Source organism: Rhinichthys klamathensis, unplaced genomic scaffold, assembly GCF_029890125.1.
Source record: "Rhinichthys klamathensis goyatoka isolate OS25496 unplaced genomic scaffold, OSU_Roscu_1.1 h1tg000303l_1, whole genome shotgun sequence".
Classification (NCBI taxonomy): Eukaryota; Metazoa; Chordata; class Actinopteri; order Cypriniformes; family Leuciscidae; genus Rhinichthys; species Rhinichthys klamathensis.
Window position 1 is genome coordinate 393609 of NW_026606822.1, and position 22921 is coordinate 416529.

At 38.1% G+C, this 22921-nt stretch overlaps 1 protein-coding gene and 1 long non-coding RNA gene across 2 annotated transcripts; both read right to left on the reverse strand.

The window, feature by feature from the left end:
• Window positions 1-4728: 4728 nt before the first annotated feature.
• Window positions 4729-7761, reverse strand: LOC130104139 (uncharacterized). Its single transcript, XR_008809437.1, has 3 exons — window positions 7547-7761; window positions 5158-5228; window positions 4729-4931 (listed from the first exon to the last, which is right to left on the reverse strand). It is a non-coding gene; the product is annotated as an uncharacterized LOC130104139 (long non-coding RNA).
• A 436-nt stretch (window positions 7762-8197) lies between these two features.
• Window positions 8198-13357, reverse strand: im:7151449 (zona pellucida sperm-binding protein 3 receptor). Its single transcript, XM_056270563.1, has 8 exons — window positions 13101-13357; window positions 11955-12140; window positions 11756-11855; window positions 11605-11675; window positions 11208-11387; window positions 9120-9293; window positions 8620-8715; window positions 8198-8525 (listed from the first exon to the last, which is right to left on the reverse strand). Exons 1-8 carry the CDS (start codon window positions 13162-13164, stop codon window positions 8446-8448), a joined length of 951 nt encoding a protein of 316 aa, XP_056126538.1. The 5' UTR covers window positions 13165-13357; the 3' UTR covers window positions 8198-8445.
• Between the last annotated feature and the right edge of the window lie 9564 nt (window positions 13358-22921).

The window sequence follows — 22921 nt, forward strand, 5'->3', positions numbered from 1 at the left end:
AATATATTGGCCTCTTTCATATCCTTTGCTATAAAAAAAGTAATTCTAGACCCAACAATACAATTAGTGATACGCCATACAGTTTAAGATAGTCCTAAATCAACAAGTCCCTGAAGACATCTTTACAGTCGCCTCAAGAAATAGATATTATATTGGGAATAATGCCTGTTCAATGCCGAGGTTAAATCATATTAAAAATTCTGTATTCCAAAATAAAAAGTCTGTTTAATCTTCTAACATACTGCATGTCTCAACTGTTTGCAATCTGCTGACTGTATATTTACTGTTGTATTTTCTCTTTTCCACCCCGTTTAAATGGCAGATTCTAAGCTTCAATAAAGACGCCTTTCCCTTTAAGAGCTGGATCAGCATTACACAAGCGGTCAGGTGCGCAGTTGCAGCAAACCAAGAATAAACTGATGTACATGAGTGAAAATGAAACTTGTAAACAAATGCTCTCCTTCCCTCTAGGTCACTCCCTATACTTTTCTATTGTACTCATTCTATTGACTTAGGTCTAAAGTAATTCAAACATTACACCTCTACTTTCAGGTATGGGTATAGGTGCACAAAATCTCACAGCTTACTTTCAAGGTAAAGTATAGGAAATAGTTGCACAGCAATAAATATTAAAAGAATGTATGGTTCAGACCAAACTGTTCTCTTCAAAACTATCTTTACAGATTGAGGTCTAAAAGCTCCAGTATGTGTAATATAGCATCTTTAGCATTTTGTTTTGCAGTGCCATCTCCTCATTTGCTGCTCCTGGAAGCTGGATTCAAATGGTGCAATAGAGTACTTTATGGCATCTAGCACCATTTGAAATCAGTGTTCTTGGGTCGGTGCTGACATCACATGGGACGGGAGACCTACAGTAAATGCTGTGGACTACTGATTCTACTGCAACATTTGTGATCCATGTCTTTGCATGTCTGATTTGCACAAGCTTTATAAATTGAATAAAAAATACTGATTCTTAAGTGCAACAAGTTCATGTAATTCCTCTACAATACTGCAGTACCACTGCAGGCAATATATCATAGGATCTCTGTTATAATAACATACCCAGTATCAAATAGTTTGTCATTGTGTTCTAAGCACCTGCAGTCGTCAGATATTTGTAGTTTGCACTATAGTTTTTAAAATGCCATGTATAAATATCAACTATGTGTAATAAATATCACGGAAATATGATGATATCCTTGTTAAATAATAGTTTCCTGGTTAAAATATTGGACATGAACACCCTCTCAAGTCAAAATTTGAATGAGATGAGCTCGTAATCACGACTTCAGAAGTGGGAAGTAGGAAATTTCCGATAGCATAAATCAATGATGTGAGCTTGGGAACTAAGTTACTTGTTTGAAAATGGAAAAGTTTGGAAAGTGATGGAAAGAGGGGGGGAGATATTATGGAAAGGGTGGGTGGAAAGAGGGAAGGTGGAAAGGGGAGTTCATATCATGGTTTACGAACAGTTCAAAAAGATATGATTCTAAAGAACAACGGAAATCGCTATTTAGAACGCCTTTGGAATCTTTTTTTATTCTTCGTGCCAAAAATGTATTACAGCAGCTGTAACTTATTAAATATCTTTACATTATTACCTGATACATTCATCTAGTAGTTAACCATGGACCTCCACTGCAGCACCAGAACCGTCTCAGAACCTCGCAAATAATACGCTTCTCCGTTTAATAAAATAAAAAGGTCAACAATGTAAGTGCAAAAATGACAACTGAATATTTTTTTTTTCCACCGTGGCACATGTGTGTATCTTAAATGACATTACTAGTCTACAGGTGGCGAAATTTGCCATTTATCGATTCATAATCTGCTTGTGGAACTGGTGACATCATCAACAAGCGCCTGACGCTCACTCGACACGTAACCGCACGTAACTCATTCACCGTTTCAATTATTCACCACTGGATGGCACTGTGTGACCTCAAAAGTGCATTATTATTGCCTACCTAACAGACAGACCGATCCAAAACTGAAACATGCGTGGAAACGGTTCTTCTCAATTTCTCCAGAGTCAGACGATCATAAGAGCTAATCTCCAAGTTACTCCACTCCGGGTTTGCCAACCGCCATTAAACCCTATAGAAGAAGTTACTCCACTCTGATCTAGCTCCCGATTCCTCAGACCTAATAATTTTCGATGAAATGAGAGAACGCTCAACAACTGGCTTTCAAGACCGACACACATTTAACTTTTGAACTTTGGATCACTTTCCCAACATCTGTAACTGATGCCAGTTGATTGCATTTAATGGTCTAACGCGTGGTTATATTAAAACCGGATGTATTCTGCTGTCTTGAGAGAGCGTGACACAGCTGATTGAACAACTGAGATCCCAGCAACTGTGAGAACCTCAGCATCGTGTGCTATTGTTAACTGCTGTCAAGTGAGCACCAATACCAAATTTCACTTTAAACAGACAGTCTTTTAGATATTTTATAAGTAGGCCTATCGTATTAAAATTGCTGTCCACAATTATGAGGGACATTGTGCTAAATGTGTTCTCGTTGTATGTTTGAGGCCCAGGAAATGTGCTGCATTCATCAATGTCAAATGCTAGAAGCTCTTTCCTTCAACAAGATAGCCTACTTCAAATAAATGAATAAAAAGGATGTGCATTTCCTTTCTGCCAGGAAGAGATATAGAGCAACACTATAAAAAAAAAAAGAACAATCAACAACAAATAACTCCTGAATCCCATAAAACCTGTTGCTTGTGAACAAAATGTCGACCATATGCATGAATCGGGCAACAGCAAGCATATTAAATGTCTTGTTTTTAGATGACCCTATAAATAAAACAGCCTACTGGTTTGAGTGGTCTGGTAAGAGCTGACGTATCCTTGTGGTTTTGTTTACCACAGCATGAGTAAATACACCTCCATTCAATATCCCTTCATTAATCTACAGCTAAGCATAGCCTACACCCTAAACACTGAATCATCTGCAGTCCTGCTTCATGTAGCCTTTCAGGAAGGTGACATACATTATATTAATTATACTACATTGATTTAATGGTTAATGGTTTCTCTGTAATTCTTCACTGCAGTCTCCTTACAGATGACCAACTGTTATTGGAAGTTGTGGACCCTCGACTGCAGTGTGAAATGATCCAGTGTAAATGAGGAGGCGTACTCAAACATTTAACAAAAGACCCGGGTTAGGCTACTATGAGATAAAAAAAAAATTTAAAACCACTGAGAAGTTTTAGCACTGATAATGGGTTCTTTCTTCCAAGTAAGACTGAGAATAAACCTACTGTATATGATCAGCAATGAATTTTACTAATTCAATTTGCCCCATTTCTTTCAGTGACACAAGAACTCAAGAAACCATTCTTTGCAGTTTGTGAAGGCACTTGTCCTGCTAACTGTTCTTAATGCAATTAGCGTGTTAGAAACCTTTTATTAGATTTGTAGTGGTGCTACATTCTTTTCAAAATGTTCACTGGGTTTCTATACTATAGCATTCTTATATTTATGTGATGTTTAATTCATTAAAATTGAATCAAAATAAAAAAATTATTAAAACAAAATGAATGAATTGAAACTAAATCCATAAAATGGTCCCATGATGGGAACCTGTCATCATTTACTCGCCCTCAAGTTCCAAACCTGTATGAATTTCTTTCTTCTGCTGAACACAAAAGAAGATATTTTGAAGAATGTTGGTAACCAAACAGTTGACTTCCATAGTATTTTTTAATTCTTCCATACTATGGAAGTCAATGGGGCCCGTCAACTCTTTGGTTACCAACATTCTTCAAAATATCTTCTTGTTGTTGTTCATACAGGTTTGGAACAACTTGAGGTTGAGTAAATGATGACAGAATTAGAATTTTTGGGTGAATGTCGGCTTTATGCTTCTATATGTAACCTTTTTTTAAGAGTTACCATCATATTGAACAAACTAAGGTTAGGGATTTAAAAAAATGACTAAGCCTATAGTTTTACACTTTAGCGTGTACTTCGACCCAATGTTTGTGCTACGCACAGCTTGAAGCGAGAAGCTTTTCTAAGCGATCTGACTTACAATTTAAAACCAGGAAACAATCAAATGGGAGGAAACAATTAGCAACCACATAACAACATCTTGTCCACCCAGTTTTCCACACTTGCCAAGCAGCAAGTTTTACTCTTCAACAGTTAAAACGTAAATGAATAAATAACATTTTATCGTTTTTTTATCAATGTCAGAAAAACTATTATTTTTTATAATTTGAAATCGAAATCTTGTTACAGCTTTTTGAGAACAACATTGAGACTTTCTTTGCTTTCGTGGGATTGGCTAAGGTCTCTGTATAGCACATTGTCTGAATGACTCTACAGTTGATGAAATATTTGACTTGAATAGCAGCAACTATCTCTGCCATTGTCCTGGTAACCACATTGTTGTTTGGTCTACTGCTGACGTAAAAGGACATGTTTGAAAGGGGAGTGCAACAATTATTATTACAGCTCACATCAAGAACGTCTGCTCATTCGGGATCAGGTTTCCTCACCATATGGTCACAGAAAACCTGATCCAGGCTGTGGTGCACTATCAATATCTCACTTTACAATGTCTGACTAAAACTGCACTTTTAAAAAGTGAAAAGACGTGAGTGGAAACATGAGCCTTTTGGGAGATCATTTTGGGTGGATACTTGACTACGAGATGGGGAAATTCTGAGGTCAGGATTTAATCATACTGAGAGGGAGAACACACTCAAGTATAAACATCTTTATTAACATATACAAAAATACCATCTTGTGTTTTCATCAATAACTGGAAGCAAAACATTATATAGCAATTATAAATAAATAAAATATCTAGTTTATAAAATACAACACTGAAGTTTAAAACTTCAACTTCAAGCAGTCCACTTGCAGGAACAGCGCTAGAACAAAGGAGCCGTCCGATTGTTTGCCCTGTGGTGGAGAGTCCAGAGAAAACACATTGAGGAAAATGAAACATCGCTGTTATTCAACACAAGAACACATTAAGAATAATTAATGGAGACTAGTTTGCAACTAATGCCAGAAAAAAAAACTCTCTACCTATGAGTGTATTAGTCTGAGATGAAGGCATTTGATTGTGACTGAACAACAAAAGAAACCCAATATTAAGCTTATGAAGATTTTGATGGGTAAATACCTTGGGTTTACAGACTTTGATTTAGCAATAACTCTTCTTTTGTCCTCTGGCCTTCTCCAGTATTGTATGAACTATGCACCATCATCAAACGAGGAGATAGAGTCATTATAATACATTATTTATTGGACACATTCATTTTTTGTTAATATTCAATTAGCCATCCGTTCTGCGTGCTGTTTGGATGTAATTAGTATCTGGTCAGACATGAACTCTGCCTAGTTATTTAGTCATTTTGTTAGCAGCACCAGCCCAATCTTTCCTTTGTGACAGCAGACCTTTTAAAGGTGCTCTATGTAACTTTTCTACTAAAATAAATCCTTTTTTTATTGCCTGTGTGTGAAGGGGTTGTAATCACACATTAAAATGATCCACTTGTCGAGTTTTGCTATTACCTCTGAAGGCCAGTATTCCTATTTCTATGTGAAGTCTCCGGGTCGGATTTACCGCGAAATCCAACGGATGTGACATGCATGCGCGCTCCCGAGCCTCTCTCCTTATATACAGTCTATTGTAGACGGTCAGGGAGTTAAGTCCGGTTAAAGGCGCACGTTTTTCGGCTTATATCTCAGTCAATCTTTGATCAATATTCCCAAGACTCTAATCGTTCGTAGTGCTGGACGGGGCCTTTCGAACGAGCCCACCCCCGAGGTCCAACTCGCCCGGCTCCCCGAGTTATAGCCGTTCGAAATCGGGGGTCCCAGCGAACGGCGATCCGGTAGGGGGCATCCCCGAGGCCCGCCACTCTAGCGTTCGGGCAAGGGTTCCCCTGGGACCTCCTCCCCCGAATTTGAGCTCTCTGGGTCTTTGCGTTCCAGAGATACGAGCGATTTTCTTCTGAGATCGTGACGTCACCGGCGTCCGCAATTTTGCAGCGCTCCCGATGGTTTTCTGCTAATATCTCCGCGAAAACACCACCAAAAACTATGGAACTTATATGGTTCTTTTCAGCTCGAGATGGTCCTCGGTGCTCGCCGAATCCGTCAAGTATTCGCCGAGATATTTGCGTAATAGACGGTATTGTCTATGAGTTCGAGCACGAGCGCTCTTGTAAAATTTGGTTGCAATCTGAAACATCACCACTAGAGGCCGCTAAAAGTTACGTAGAGCACCTTTAATTAAAATGTGTTTTTTTTTTTTTTTTACATTCTGCAGATCATTATGTGCCTAGACATACTGTAATGTTTGATGGTACATCAGCAATCATTTTCTTCTTGAGATTGAGGTTACTTGCCAATAGTTAGTGAGCCAACTTGACAATAGTTAATGAGCCAACCAACCTGGTGAGCATGCAGGGAAATCCCCCCAAAAATTAAGGGTGGACAGTTTAATGGACTTCCTTGAAACCTTGAACTTCTGTCAATGTACAACAGACACTAATTAATAATTGAGAATTTAAAGTGCCCCTATTATGCTATTTTAAAGGACCTAATTTTGCTTTGGAGGCCTCCTACAAAAGGTTTACATGCATCCAAGGTTAAAAAACACATTATTTTTCTCATAATATACATTGCAGCCTCAACTATTTTCTCTCAGTCTCTCAAATGGTTTGATGAAGGATTCAGTCTCTCAAAAAACTTTTTTTGCAGAGAGTTTACAATTCTCTGATTGGTCAGACGGCACAAGTCTGTTGTGATTGGTCAACTGCTTACAGCTCGTCAGAAACAAAAGCCCAATTACCATATCTGAGTTTCCGCACAGTGAAATGAACTGTAGCATTGCTGTCGATCAAACATCAATTCGAACCTGAGTCCTCATCTTTTGAAAGTGCGTGTAAAGTGGGTTTTCATCAACATGTCAACGGCACATAGCAGACTCTTCCAGGCCTCAGCTTACAGTGTTTGAGGGCGGGTCAAAGTAGACGTCGTTCATGGGCAGCCAACAAAGCTACAATTCCCTCAATAGTAACCCCTCTTTGACCAAGGCCATTAGAAATGTCAGACTCTCCCCCACCATCCAACAACCCTCCCCCACCCCCTCCCTCGTGGGAGACAATAACTCCATTTATCCTGCACTTTGATCTTTGGAACATTGCGGCCCTTTTACATTCACAAACAGCTATTTCATACATGAAAGGTAATATCCCAACAAAAAAAAACACATAATAGGGGCAATTTAAAAGTGAGCTGCAAATCAACTACAAATCCAGCACATGTCCACGCATGAAAAAACGTGAAAACACGCATCTAAGTGAAGCATTTTTTGTCCCCCCTTATCATAAACGAAGAGCATATGAAAAGATGGGATTCATGCAAGAGACAGCAAAAGAAAGCATCAGGTTAATGCATGTCTAAAGCAGCATGCAGTAGAAGCAGAGAGACCGTCTGTCATGCTTAGGTCAGCTGAGCTAGAAGGACTTTAAAGCATACGACAGATTAAAAGATATACTCACCCTCTCTGTTTATATTCACGATACGAACCTAAAATGATGAAAACAATGCCTGTGGACATTAAGAAAATATTAAAATATTATATTATAAAATATTAAACAGTGTCGTAAACAGTAAAAGGTGTATACACACTTTCGCTCAAAAGTATGGGGTCAGTAATATTTTTTTACGTTGTTGAAAGAAGTCTTTTATGATCACAAAGGCTGCATTTATTTGATCAAAAATGCAGTAAAAACTTTAATATTGTTTTCTATATTTTAATATTTTCAAATATAATGTATTCTTGTGATGTTAAAGCAACATTTTCAGCACCATTTCTCTAGTCTTTAGTCTCACAAGATCCTTCCTTAAGTGCTACTTAATATTTTTCTAGAAACCGTGATATATTTTTTCAGGATTATAAATAGAATGGTCAAAATAACAGCATTTTGAAACAGAAATCTTTTGTAACATTAAAAATGCATTACTGCACTTTTGATCAATTTAATGTGTCCTTGTTGAATAAAAGCATTCATTTCTTTCAACAAAAAAAAAAAAAATGCAATGACCCCAAACTTTTGAACAGTATATATAAAAATAAACATAATTTTATATAAAAGTCTATCGTTTAATCCAAATCATTCAGATGCTTACCGACAATTATAGGCACGGCAATCACAGAACCTGAAAGATCAACCGTTGTGTTATTAGAAATACATGAACAAAAGGAAATAAACATTTAATTGATATGTGGCCCTCGGTTACAGTAGTCATCACTCCTCTTACTTTAGACTTGAACAAGACAAAATAACTCATTCTCATCATTGACTGTTATTATATGGTGACATATGTTGCACGTCAAACACAGCTCTGACTTCAGTAACCGCATTTCTTTCCCTGAGGGGGGATGCATTCGGACATTTCATTCAGTAGCAGATGTATCATTGGCTTTAAAGGATGACTCACTCAGTAATTTAGAATTACGCTGTTCTTCATGTCTTCCTGCAATAAAATACATCAAATAACCATTACCGCATAACCATAACAAATGATCAGGAATCAGAATATAGAATGCCATATGGGCTGGACTTCTTACCATGTGAATGGGTGGTGGCTGTGGCTGTGACTGTTGCTGTTGTTGTGGTTTTGTTTGTGTTTGTGCTAGTGCTTGCTGTTGTCTGTGTTATGATGTCTGAAAGAAAATATCAGCATGTCATCATCTACTTTGCCACCTTCTTCAATACAACATTCCACATGTTGTAAACATCTCGGCAGTTCAGTTGATGGCAACATACAAAAAAGTATACTTCTCTGATTCATTTTATTAAGTAAAGTTCAAGCATATTTTTAAGTATGCTTTATGTAGTAAGCATACAGTACTAATATCAATGTACTTGTATTATTTCAGCCACCTCAACCTTGACATCAGCTCAGTTTGACACATTTTTCCAATAGAGAATGCAGCAGAGTTTCCCTTGGAATCAGCGCAGGAAACGCTGCAGATTCTGTACGGGTCTACTTATCACTCATTTCATGAATTCACACCTTGGGGAAAAAAAATCCCATCCATTTTAGCATTCAGAAGGTTAAGCTTACCTTGAACGCAGACAGGAAGGGCAGACCAGCCACTCTCTTCACACTCGGACGTAGCAAACCCTTCCATCCTGTAACCTGGCCAGCATTCAAACGTGGCTTTACTTTTATAAGAGTATGGAGGATTTCCTTCAGTCTGGTTACCGAACCTAATTTCAGGAACTTGACATTCAATTTCTGAGAATAGAAAGGAAACTGCATTTAAGTCGATAAAAATGTTTTCTGTAAAGCAGTAAATACTTGCAGAATGTAATATGCAAAATATAGTGATGAAACCACATAAGGACACACATCAGGGCATCTGGAACACTGTCGAATGCATGGAATGTCAGTAATGTTAAGTAGAGCCCAATAAAATGTCAAAACAAGATTCCAAAACGTTTTATAAACCAAGACTATAAAAGAATGTTTCTCTGGAAAGAAACATTTACAGAAAGATTTCTGTTTTAAACATTACTGAAATGTTTATCAGTTCTTCAATATCAGGTGTGCTAATAAATGGCTCAATTAACACCCATTAAACCACAACAGTGGAACAACAGTGTCAACTGGTGACGTGGGTTTTATTTTACTTTTTACATTTTAACAACCATTCAGTCTCAGGTCATAAACAGTAGCATTTTAAGTTTAATGAGTATATAGCCCAAAATCACATCAGAGATAAAAAATGACATTTCAGCTATTTAGATCTCAAAACAATATTGCATAGATATATTTGCATTTCAATGGTAATTAATAATAATTAATGTTTTAGTTCATATTAATATATTGACATATTGTAATAATAAATATGTACAAATATACATTTTTATTGTTAATCTAATTTGATGAGCCGAAAATAAATCTAGTAAAATTAATATAAAAAATTGATTCTGCATATTGGTTAGTGAACCTTTGCTCTTCTCCTCCCACTCTTTTTTTCTTTCTTTTTTTACTGCATACTCCATAGCACTGCTACACACAGCCACCTAATACCCCCAATCTGCCCTAGAAGGATACATCTACAGATCACATCCACATATACAACTAACATAATAACTTTAAAAAAAAATCCATAAATCATAAAAGGCCTGAAGGAACTGCTGAACAAGAAAAAGACGACCTTCAGGTATAGGTTACCTAGAGATGCAAGCTAAGGCAAACATAAATAAACAGGTAAGTAAGGGAACCAAACAATAAAATGCAATAAAGAGAAAGGGCAATGAAACTGTGTTGTGCAAGAAAAGCAAGATGAGTTGGGCAGGCTACTAGAGATGTTCCACCAGTCCTGACACGCATGCTTCCGCAACACCAGAGCAAGTGAGTCCAAATACATGCTCAGACTATTTAAGGGTCAGATTGAGGCACTATGGTAAGCATATTATAAGTGTTTACATTTTAGACCTGACGGGATGGTTTTCGTGGGAAATTGCGTACATACGTCACGTTTTTATTACTCATCAGATAAGTTGCCATATGTCGCTCTCTAACAGTTCATTGTAAAGCGTTACCTATTGTGAAGGGTCTTTTCATTATGGGTTGTTGTAGCGCTGGCTAATAGTGAATGGTTAATGAGCAGCAGGATAATCTCGCACTCTTTTTTTAGTTATGAGAAAAAAACATATTCAACCGCACAGTCACGCAGAGCCGAAGCACGACTAAAACAATGTACTTCTGCATAATACATGCAGTTTTGTTTTTTAAACACTAGAGGGCCAAAAGTTAGGGTGTTTCTCAAACGGAAGGCTGCATCCTACCGAGACTGCGTCCTTCCTAGTCCAGTCCTTCTGAGGCTTCTAGGCTAGAGTCTGCATTATTTTTGTCGTACATTTCATAATAAACTCAGACAAGCTCAGTACCATCCTTTTATTTTCATGAATTTAAATGTGTGCAAAGGATTGTGGGTGATTAAAGGCCACAAAGGATACATCCGATGCATCCTTCAAAACAGCTCATGCATTCCCTAGGAATCGAAGCCATGACCTTCGCGTCGCTAGCGCCATCCTCTACTGCTTGAGCGACAGGAATGCAGCAGTGTTGAGCATTTGATGATTGTGTGTGATTTTATGCGTGGAATATGCTGGAGTGAAAACTTGAATTCCAAAAACTAACCTATGCATTCTGGAGGTGGTGAATTATATTTCCAATTTCCCCCACATCTAATGAATCTGTTTCCAGAGAGGGTGTAGTTTTCATCGCAGGAATATTCAATGACATCATCAAACTCTGGAATCGTCCTGGGCATGGTGAAGTTTCCATGCTCAATTGGAGCTGGCTTAGCACACGTTATCACTATGAAAGACATGATGACAGAGGCTGTTACAACATCTCTGACTTTTTGTAAAGTTATTCTAGACAACATTGATGTTAATATTGAATGTGCATAAGGGTTATTATAGTTCACTAAAACTGAAACTATAAAAAACATTTTCCTTCCTCAAAATAAAATAAATGTTTAAAAAATTTAAAAAATAAATAAAATAAAAAGAATGCAAAGATGAGGACTCACATATACATTCAGACTTTCCGCTCCAGCCAGATACAAGACATTGCCTATGACTTGATCCTTCCAGGTCATATCTGGTTTCAAGACAAAAGAAATAAGTCGTTTGCTACATTTTGAGTGCAATATGGACAGCAGGGGCCGCAGCAGTTCTTACCCGCTCTCACATTTAGGTTGTATGAGGGAACCAAACAACGTTCCATCTGGGATGGAGTAGCTCATATGTGGTAAAACTTCAGGTAATCCACAGTCCATCTCTGAAATGGGTGCAAAAACAGAAGTTTACCACATATACCTTTCTGGACACCATTTTGTTTAGAGGGAACGGCCCAATTCAAAAATAAAAAATTAATTACTTTTACAGATTAATTCCACGGCACTCCAATTCCCATTCGTGCAGGTGGTTAAATTTGAACCTTCCTTTCTCTCCTGTCCTTTAGGACACTCCACAATTGCTTTGGAACCCTCTGGGAAATGATTCATCTGTATGGATTCCGTAGACAAGATAAATTTGCCATTCAAAACAGGAACCTGACAATCTGCTAAATAAACCACAGACACAAGATAGATGATCAACCAAAATACTTGATTTTAGTCATACGTTCAAAAGTTTAGGGTCAGTAAGACTTTTTTTTTTCTTTCAAATAAATAAATTATTTTATTTAGGACACTATGTCTGTTCAATTCAAATAAATGCTGTTCTTTTGAATCCTGAACAAAAAAACATATCATGGTTTACACACAACATTAAGCAGCACAGTTGTTTTGAACATTGATAATAATACGAAATGTATTTCTGAGCAGTAAATAAGCATATTAGAATGATTTCTGAAGGATTATCATTGTGGCACTGAAAACTGAAGTAATGGTGCTGAAAATTCAACTTTACTATCACAGGAAGAAATAGCAATTTAATGATTTTAAAATGCAATATGCCTAATATTTCACAATGTTACTGTATAGTATGAGAGACTTCTTTCAAAAATATAAACAATCTTACCAACCCCAAAATTAGGGCAGTAATGTTCCTTTTAATTGTATTTTAATTGTATTACAAAGCCTGAAAGCAGTATGCACTTGACAGTTGTATTGTGGCTCCACCTACAGGAAAGTTCGAAAAGAATGTAGTTTTATACCGTTATCAGAACGGGGTTTTTTTTCCACTTTATTAATTTTAGAGTTTCTGTCCAAAAAAAAAAAATCACATTTCAATCAAATTCAAACAAAAAGATCAACCAAATGACCGGGTTATCTCATGGTTTTGCAGTATCCGTTTTTTTTTTTTTTCACATAAAATCGTAATGAAAAGTATTAGGCTAGTGTTGTTATTATTTTTGTTTATGCTATTCAATTACATGCTAGGCTACTTTAGAAACACAAGTCTAACTACTTCAGAAACATCTCTTTAAAACTACACTGATAAGTTAATGTAGTTTAAACTTACATGGGTTTAAAAATAATACTCGTTTCATTTAAGTCACCGGTGAGGAAAAGCAACTTACCTTTCACCACAGAGAGCAGTGAAAACGGCAGCAGAAGCAGCGGCCAAGTCTTCACACATGTCATCGTCTCTTAAATAGATTTTTCTTTTTAAACAGTGAGTGAACACTTGTCGTGAATATACAACAACTGACAGAAAATTTAGCGGGCTGAAGGCATAAAGATTAAACAACAGGAAAGCACTACACGGACAAATATATTCCCCATGATAAGTTCACTGGTCACTTTCCCGGAGAATGAAATAAAACAGTTGACAAGGAAAAGGCGCTTCATAGATCCGCATGTACGAGCAAAACATTAGAAGGCAAGCAACCATAGAAACACGCCCATATGACGTCTAAATCCCCCCTCCTAAATCTCCTCCCCAGAGATTAAAATATCATTCAAATAAATGCTGTGTTACTCGCTATGAATACTTGCGTGCTTACTGTGCAGCTCAGTACACACTTTTAAACAAGTATGTATTTTTGACAGTGTGATATATTGGTTTTATTTGGCAACTATATGTAGGTCTATCTATGTACACAACCATTCAAAAGTTTGGGCCAGTAAGATTTTTTATTTAATTTTTTTTTAGAAATTAATATTTTTATTCAGCAAGGACGCATTAAATTGATCAAAAGTGATAGTAGAGACCGTTATATGTTGCAAAAAATATATATATTTGAAATAAATGCTTTTTGTTTGAAATTTATATTCATCAAAGAACATTTAAAAATAAACTTGAATGTTTTGGTATGTAGGCTATATGGGTACAAACAGAAAATATGCATGCACAGTACAGCCATACTGGAGAAATAGTAGTAGGATATTTTGAACATGCACGTTTTACATTGTGGATGACTTTGACATGTAAAACATGGCAAAAACATCTCCAAAAGCTGTGCATGAGCATGACTAAGAGTGTTTATTGAAAAAACATATAAATAAATGACTGCTGTTGCTATTGAACGCATGTATACGCCTATTTAAATAACAATAGTGTAAAAAATCAAATGAATCCAGTCTGGTGAGGTCTTGAAGGCAGTCTCCACTTTCCATACAGATTTAAATGGAATGTGTGAGTCATGTAAGGGTGTTCCCCAGCAAGAGTATGTGTGATTATGTTTGACACTGCCTAGTTACAAATTTGTTTTCCTCCTCTGTCCATTATGGTAACTATTTATCATATGTCTAATTGTTAACATCAGCATTATGACTTATTTTGTACTATTTTTGACATCTTTCTGTGTTTTGGGGATACATGGCTAACTTCAGTGTTTGTATTTCCATAGCAATCAAAACCACGGTTTATGTGGTTATATATTATGTTACATTTTCAACCACAAAAAAAGTTGAATGATTCAAACAGGGAACACCAGGCGCAGCTGAACCACTGCTGACCCTTCAGAAAAAAGCTCTGATCATCAATGTTAATATCTTTCCAGAAAGTCAAAGGAAAATAATACCAAGGAAAATGTGAAGCACACCCACGTATGGTCAATGTATTCGGCAGTGTTTTTTTCCCTCTTTTATCAGAGAATCTGAATGACCTCCTTTCCCTCAACTATTTGAAACGGCCAGAAAAGGGGTTAGGCATTCATAACAGACTCCAAATGTGCTCTCTGCTCTTATCTCAAAAACACGCACTCCACCCATTTTCTCCTCATCTGAGCAGGGAGATAAAACCTCATTCTGCCTTTCCTTATTTAAAGCAGAACCTGCTCTGTTTTTCATCAGCTTGTCCACATTAAGGTTCAAGGTGGGTGAAGTTCAAAAATGGAAAGTGGTTAGTTGTTCTTCCCATCGTTTCCTGAACACTGTAAAAAAAATTATTGTAATTTTAACTGTAAAAAAAATCTACAGTAAAAGATTTGTTAACAGTAAGGAAAACCTACTAGATATAACATTACGTGTAATTTTACAGTACTGTTAAATGTACTGTTTTGGGGATTAAAAAGAACAAATCATCTTATAATTTATAGTGAAAAGCCGTAAACTGACATTCCCAGAAGTCCATGTGTGACACTTCACATTGGATGGTTTTTCATTTTAATTCCTTATACTTCTTCTCAGTTTTCTTCTTGTTGTTGTTATCAGTTGGGTTTTATGTTTTATGACTCTTTCTCGTCTGCCCCAGATAGTTTGCCAACTGTTGCTTTTCTTTGATGTAATCGGTTGATATTAAGTGTGTGTTGAACTGAAAGTATTGGACTGTTTATGCCAAAAATTGAAAGTGCTTTGGTATACCTTTCGCTGACAGTTTAAAGGTGCAGTAAGCAATTTCTGAGAAACACTGTTGAAAGTGGATCAGACCGAGCAGCAAAACACACTTGTAGCCAATCACTCATGAGGGGGGAGGTGCCTGTGCTGCATAGTCGGAATTTTTTAAGGGCGGAGCTATCAAGATCTTTTTGGGTAGGGGCGTGTTTGTTTTGGTGATTTTAAATATCAAGAACGTTTCTCAGAATTCGCTTACTTTACCTTTAATTTGTTATTTCTTTTCTGTTATTTGAACTGTTTGGGGAAGTGGGTGCCATTTTCTTTGTATTTCATCTTTTTCTCCTGTTTTTTTTTTTTAAAGAAGCTGTTTTTCCTTTTATTTTTATTTTTATTATAGGTCATTTTAAAAGATTAAAATTCAGTAAGAACCTTTTTATTTATTATTTTGACCTTGCTCCCTCCTAAACCCTTTGTTTCCCTTACATGTTCTGTTTAAAAAATTTTGATAAATCTTTTTTTTTTGGTTGGCAGTGTTCTTTTTTTTAGAGCTGCGACTGGAGATGAAAAGTTCCCCACAGACTCTCTCTTCTTTTTGTTACATTGACCCTTAATCTTCCTGAAGGGAGTGTTCATTGCATTATTTTAGTGTAATGTTGCCATTGCGGAGAAGGTAAGGTAGGTAAGTAATGCATTACAGTATTGTGTTACTCCCTAAACCATACCTGTCAACACTCCCGTTTTTCCCGGGTTTCTCCCGTTTTTTAGCCCTATCTCCCGGACCCCTCCCGGTTTGTTATTTCTACCGGGAAACTCCCGTAATTTGCATGGCCCAAACTCCTTTATGAATAATCGGACCAATATGTTTGTCTAATGTTGACCAGTTGCCAGATCTTGTATTAAATGCATTATGTTCTCACAATTAGGGGTGTAACGGTACATGTATTCGTATTGAACCGTTTCGGTACGAGGCTTCCGGTTCGGTACGCATACAAACCGAACGATTCCTTGGACCGTTTTCCTGCCGACAAAATCCGCGCTGGCGCGACGGCGCGACCACCACAACGTTGGGCAACCAAGGGGGTAATCCATCGACCGGAAGTTGAAGCCGGCCAGGTGCCGCCATGTTGTAGCAAAACTTCACTTGCATTAGCATTTCCATTGACTCCCATTCATTTTGGCGTCACTTTGACAGCGAATAACTTTACATCTGAGGCGTTTAAAGACTCCATTTGTCCATTATTTATTTCTAAAGAAACACGACAATGTATAAAGGGGTCCATTACCTTCTATGTTACATTATGGCCCCGTAGAAACAGATTTTGTAAAAATAGGCTAACGATTGCGTCATAACCACTCGACTCTCTGTCGCGCTGTACAGAAATGACCGTACAGACAGGAGGAGAAGCTCGCAGGCAATCGGGGGGACGTCCCGTCAAGGGAGAAGCCCATAGATAATGAGTCCATAAAAGCAACGGAATACTCTTTGCTCAAGTTCCCCGTCTCTGCAAGATTAACGTTGGCAATTTTCACGCACAGCTACTAGAAGATTAACGTCTGTCAGACAGGTTGCTCACGTCATCAAGCTTAGTTTGAGTCGGTTTGAGTCTGCGCGTCAGGAACGGAAGTGCTCAAAAATCGCTAAAAATGGGCTTCAACTGTCTCAACTGAGTTCCAATGAGATGGCTCTGTCCACTTCTTATACTGTCTATGTGCGCAACATCAAATGGCTAACATAATGAAAGCAGAACGAAACTGCGCTACTCATTATATTGTGCTTCACGGATCGTTTATCAGTTCAGACCAGCAACATCTGTGCAGCGCCAGCCGATCTCGATCAAGCGACACTGTTACTACACAGCCCTAAGAGATCCAGTGAAGAAAACATTTGAATTCGCCTCTTAAGTAATAACATCGCTGCGAGATCAAGTGAGAAGCATTCAAATTTCTCCATTATTAACCGTAGATCTCTATTAGATCAAACAGCACTGACGTGGAAACCAGGAGAAACATTGTGCCGTGAATGATCTAGTTATAGGCTTTAAGTCCACAGATCAGCAACATTCACCATGGATTTAATATAGTAACACTACCTGTAACCATGGAAGTTTGGCTGAAATAGTGAAATGCTTTCAAGTAGGCCTACTTCACACATCTTTTCCCAGCACTTCAAAACTCAAATATTATCTAAATATTATATATATAAATATAGGCCTATATTTAAAAAAAAAATTAATGTGATGACCAAAACATTATTTGTTCATCCTTCAAAGATTACCCCCATTTATAAACCTGAAAGTTTCAAGATGTAGGAAAACAAACTTATTTAAAAATATTTTTTTCTTTTAATAACTAGGAAATTTCTCTGGCATTTCTTTCTTTTTGCTGTATCAAAAATGTATTGAACGTTACACCCCTACACACAATCCACACATCCCAGTTTCGCAGCATTTTGAAAACCAAATAAACAAGTAACTAATTGTGTTACTTAGTTACTTTTTACGTAAAGTAAACTGTGACTTTTTCTCACTCGGGCTGCGCTTGCTTGTTTTTTAACAAAATGTTTAACAAATTGAAAGGCCCTTTCACACCAAAATTTAAAAAAAAAATAAGCCTCGGCCTGAAGGACATGCAAAGTGAGATTAAATACAGTAAATGTGTGTAATTATTGCAGGTTTGCATAATATTCTGAGTTTGCATTTCACTGTTTTTATTCGAGGAACACTGAATCTGTTTTTGTGCAAGTGAGATGAGTAAATGCATGCTCTCATTTAGTTTAGATCTACAATAGCCATCATGTTCACACAGAGCACACAACACCTCTGCACTTACTCTTGATTTCTCTCAGCATGCGGGACAGGAGAGGTGTCAGCCAATAAATGGGGGAAAAAAGTCACTTGCCTTGTTGTTGTAACTTGCTGTTGTAGATTTAGTGAGGTAATGCATTACTTTCTAGTTACTTGAAAAAAGTAATCTGATTACGTTACTCACGTTAGTAATGCGTTATCCCCAACACTGGTTACCATGATGCCGTTTACCTCAGCTTGTACTTGTGATGAACTTTGATTCATGTGTCTTTCTTTTTAACCCCATTTTATGGAGATAAATGTAAATGTTTATGGAGATCATATGTTAAAGATAAGCCTTTCTAATTCAGATGGGGAAAAAAGTTGTTGGATTTAGCCTACCTGCTTAAAATGATTTATATGAGTGTGTATACAGTTTCAAACTGTAAAATGTACATGTTGTACTATAAATGGTTTATATTGTTACTGTATTTTCTTTTTACAGTATTTACAGTATTTATGACAGTATTTTTTTCTATAGGCTAATGTAATACAAATTTACAAATGTATTTTGTAACTATAGCACAGGTAAACATTTCAACTTTAACAAGAATACAGCTTTTATTATACCATACAAGCTAGTGTTTTTCTCACATTAGTAGTAACATGTTTCAACAGAAACGACTCGTTAGTGACACCTGGTGGCAGTTCACAGAATCCGTAAGGACTGCGTGTTAAATAATCCTAATACATTTCACCTGTCAGACATTTATTATCCATTCTCACCACTGCTCCGGTGGTTTGTGATACATTTATCTGCTCTTTTATATCTCTACTACCGCCTAAAATACCTCCTCCAGTCTCTACGGAACTGAGTACTTTTACACATCGCTGAGCAATCATGAAATGAGACAGCAGTGTTCTGCTTAACTCAGCAGAACAAATGCTGCTTAGACTGGCATATTTCTTTACTGTAAGCCATTAAAGTAGACTACACTTTGTGTGTGGGAGGCCATAGGTTTTATCATCTCTAGACAATGCTATAGGCGTGACAGACCGGGATAATACTTTCTGTAGACAACTTGAGCTGGGATAATAAATGTCACGGTCACAGTCATTGTGTTTTTTTTAAATCGTATGGCTTCGAGTCATCTTAAAATAATTTAATTAGTCAAACATATGTCTTATCTGTGCGTTCGGCTTGGTCACAGTGCCTTTTCTTTTCCAAAGCTCAGCAGAAAATGATCTTAATTGAAATGTGCTGATGTTAAATATAGAAACGATAGCAATTAAGGAATAGCCTAATTCATATACTATGATAACATCATTATTCTGAAGCGGCAAGTCACAAAATGTCGATTTTTCTGAGAGTTGGACACATTGTTTTATAGTTCAAATGAGACCACGTGTGCTTGCCTAGTAATCATTGAAGTTCATTTTCAGTAAAAGTAGACTGTTGACCCTTAAAGGGATAGTTCACCCTAAACTGAAATGTCTGTAATTAATTTCTCACCTTCATGTTGTTCCAAACCCGAAAGACTTTCGTTCATCGTCGAAACAAAAATGAAGATATTTTTGATGAAATCTGAGAGCTTTCTGTCCCTCCATTGACATACACAACTACCACTTTGACGCTTCAAAAAGTTCATAAAAAGGGACCGTAAAACTAATCCATATGATTCGAGCGATTTAGTCAAAAGTTTCTGAAGAGACACAATCACTTTATATGATGAAGAGATTGAATTTAGGCTTTTATTCACATATAAACATTCATCAACTCAAATCAGTTGTGGTAAACGGAAGCTCAAGCATGTTCGTTTGATGTGCGAGAACCAATGAGGTTCATTCTCGTGTTACGCAGCACGTTTGAGCTTCAGCAAGAACCAATGAGGATCATTCTCGTGTTACGCAGCACGTTTGAGCTTCAGCAAGAACCAATGAGGTTCATTCTCGTGTTACGCAGCACGTTTGAGCTTCAGCAAGAACCAATGAGGTTCATTCTCGTGTTTCGCAGCACGTTTGAGCTTCAGCAAGAACCAATGAGGTTCATTCTCGTGTTACGCAGCACGTTTGAGCTTCAGCAAGAACCAATGAGGAACATTCTCGTGTTTCGCAGCACGTTTGAGCTCCAGCAAGAACCAATGAGGTTCATTCTCGTGTTACGCAGCACGTTTGAGCTTCAGCAAGAACCAATGAGGTTCATTCTCGTGTTACGCAGCACGTTTGAGCTTCAGCAAGAACCAATGAGGATCATTCTCGTGTTATGCAGCACGTTTGAGCTTCAGCAAGAACCAATGAGGAACATTCTCGTGTTTCGCAGCACGTTTGAGCTCCAGCAAGAACCAATGAGGTTCATTCTCGTGTTACGCAGCACGTTTGAGCTTCAGCAAGAACCAATGAGGTTCATTCTCGTGTTACGCAGCACGTTTGAGCTTCAGCAAGAACCAATGAGGATCATTCTCGCGTTATGCAGCACGTTTGAGCTTCAGCAAGAACCAATGAGGTTCATTCTCGTGTTACGCAGCACGTTTGAGCTTCAGCAAGAACCAATGAGGATCATTCTCGTGTTACGCAGCACGTTTGAGCTTCAGCAAGAACCAATGAGGTTCATTCTCGTGTTACGCAGCACGTTTGAGCTTCAGCAAGAACCAATGAGGTTCATTCTCGTGTTTCGCAGCACGTTTGAGCTTCAGCAAGAACCAATGAGGTTCATTCTCGTGTTACGCAGCACGTTTGAGCTTCAGCAAGAACCAATGAGGATCATTCTCGTGTTATGCAGCACGTTTGAGCTTCAGCAAGAACCAATGAGGAACATTCTCGTGTTTCGCAGCACGTTTGAGCTCCAGCAAGAACCAATGAGGTTCATTCTCGTGTTACGCAGCACGTTTGAGCTTCAGCAAGAACCAATGAGGTTCATTCTCGTGTTACGCAGCACGTTTGAGCTTCAGCAAGAACCAATGAGGATCATTCTCGCGTTATGCAGCACGTTTGAGCTTCAGCAAGAACCAATGAGGTTCATTCTCGTGTTATGCAGCACGTTTGAGCTTCAGCAAGAACCAATGAGGATCATTCTCGTGTTACGCAGCACGTTTGAGCTTCAGCAAGAACCAATGAGGTTCATTCTCGTGTTACGCAGCACGTTTGAGCTTCAGCAAGAACCAATGAGGTTCATTCTCGTGTTACGCAGCACGTTTGAGCTTCAGCAAGAACCAATGAGGTTCATTCTCGTGTTACGCAGCACGTTTGAGCTTCAGCAAGAACCAATGAGGTTCATTCTCGTGTTACGCAGCACGTTTGAGCTTCAGCAAGAACCAATGAGGATCATTCTCGCGTTATGCAGCACGTTTGAGCTTCAGCAAGAACCAATGAGGTTCATTCTCGTGTTACGCAGCACGTTTGAGCTTCAGCAAGAACCAATGAGGTTCATTCTCGCGTTACGCAGCACGTTTGAGCTTCAGCAAGAACCAATGAGGTTCATTCTCGTGTTACGCAGCACGTTTGAGCTTCAGCAAGAACCAATGAGGATCATTCTCGTGTTACGCAGCACGTTTGAGCTTCAGCAAGAACCAATGAGGTTCATTCTCGTGTTACGCAGCACGTTTGAGCTTCGGCAAGAACCAATGAGGTTCATTCTCGTGTTACGCAGCACGTTTGAGCTTCGGCAAGAACCAATGAGGTTCATTCTCGTGTTACGCAGCACGTTTGAGCTTCAGCAAGAACCAATGAGGAACATTCTCGTGTTTCGCAGCACGTTTGAGCTTCAGCAAGAACCAATGAGGTTCATTCTCGTGTTACGCAGCATGTTTGAGCTTCAGCAAGAACCAATGAGGTTCATTCTCGTGTTACGCAGCACGTTTGAGCTTCAGCAAGAACCAATGAGGTTCATTCTCGTGTTACGCAGCACGTTTGAGCTTCAGCAAGAACCAATGAGGAACATTCTCGTGTTTCGCAGCACGTTTGAGCTTCAGCAAGAACCAATGAGGTTCATTCTCGTGTTTCGCAGCACGTTTGAGCTTCAGCAAGAACCAATGAGGTTCATTCTCGTGTTACGCAGCACGTTTGAGCTTCAGCAAGAACCAATGAGGTTCATTCTCGTGTTACGCAGCACGTTTGAGACCAAAAAATCAAAGTGGTAATTACGTAGATGTCAATGGAGGGACAGAAAGCTCTCAGATTTCATCAAAAATAACTCAATTTGTGTTCTGAAGACGAAAGAAAGTCTTACGGGTTTGGAACGACATGAGGATGAGTAATTAATGACAGAATCTTCATTTTTGGGTTGAAATATCCCTCTAAAGGTGCAGTAAGTAATTTCTGAGAAACACTGTTGAAAATTGAAATCAGCACTGTGTGAATATATGCTAGATGTCTATTCTGTGTGTGTGATGAAAAATTGTGTTTGTACATGGTCCTGGCTCTGTAAATAGGAGGAAAAACAAAGTGCATTCACCGAGCACAACACTCTTGTAGCCAGGGGAGGAGAGAGAGTGAGCAAGCGCAAGATATTTTGTAGACAAGAGTATGGAAAGAGAGATGGCTGAGATATTACCAAAGAGAAAAGGGTCAGTGGAATATATTGGAAGAAGAAGGGTTATGATCAGGCAAGTGTTACGCACGTTGATTTTGGAAAAGCACCGGAGAAACGTTAAAGTGGGAAGGCCTGAAAACAGACATTGAGGTTGCTTTGTTTCTGCTCAATACGTGAGTAACATTGGTTGTTGATGTTTCACAGAACCGAGATATGTTGTTGTTGAATCACAGCTGATTCGTCTGATGCGCCAGCTGCAGTTGCCTGTGTTGTTAGTGTGTTCCATTATTTTGGGGGGCGATGCAATGAT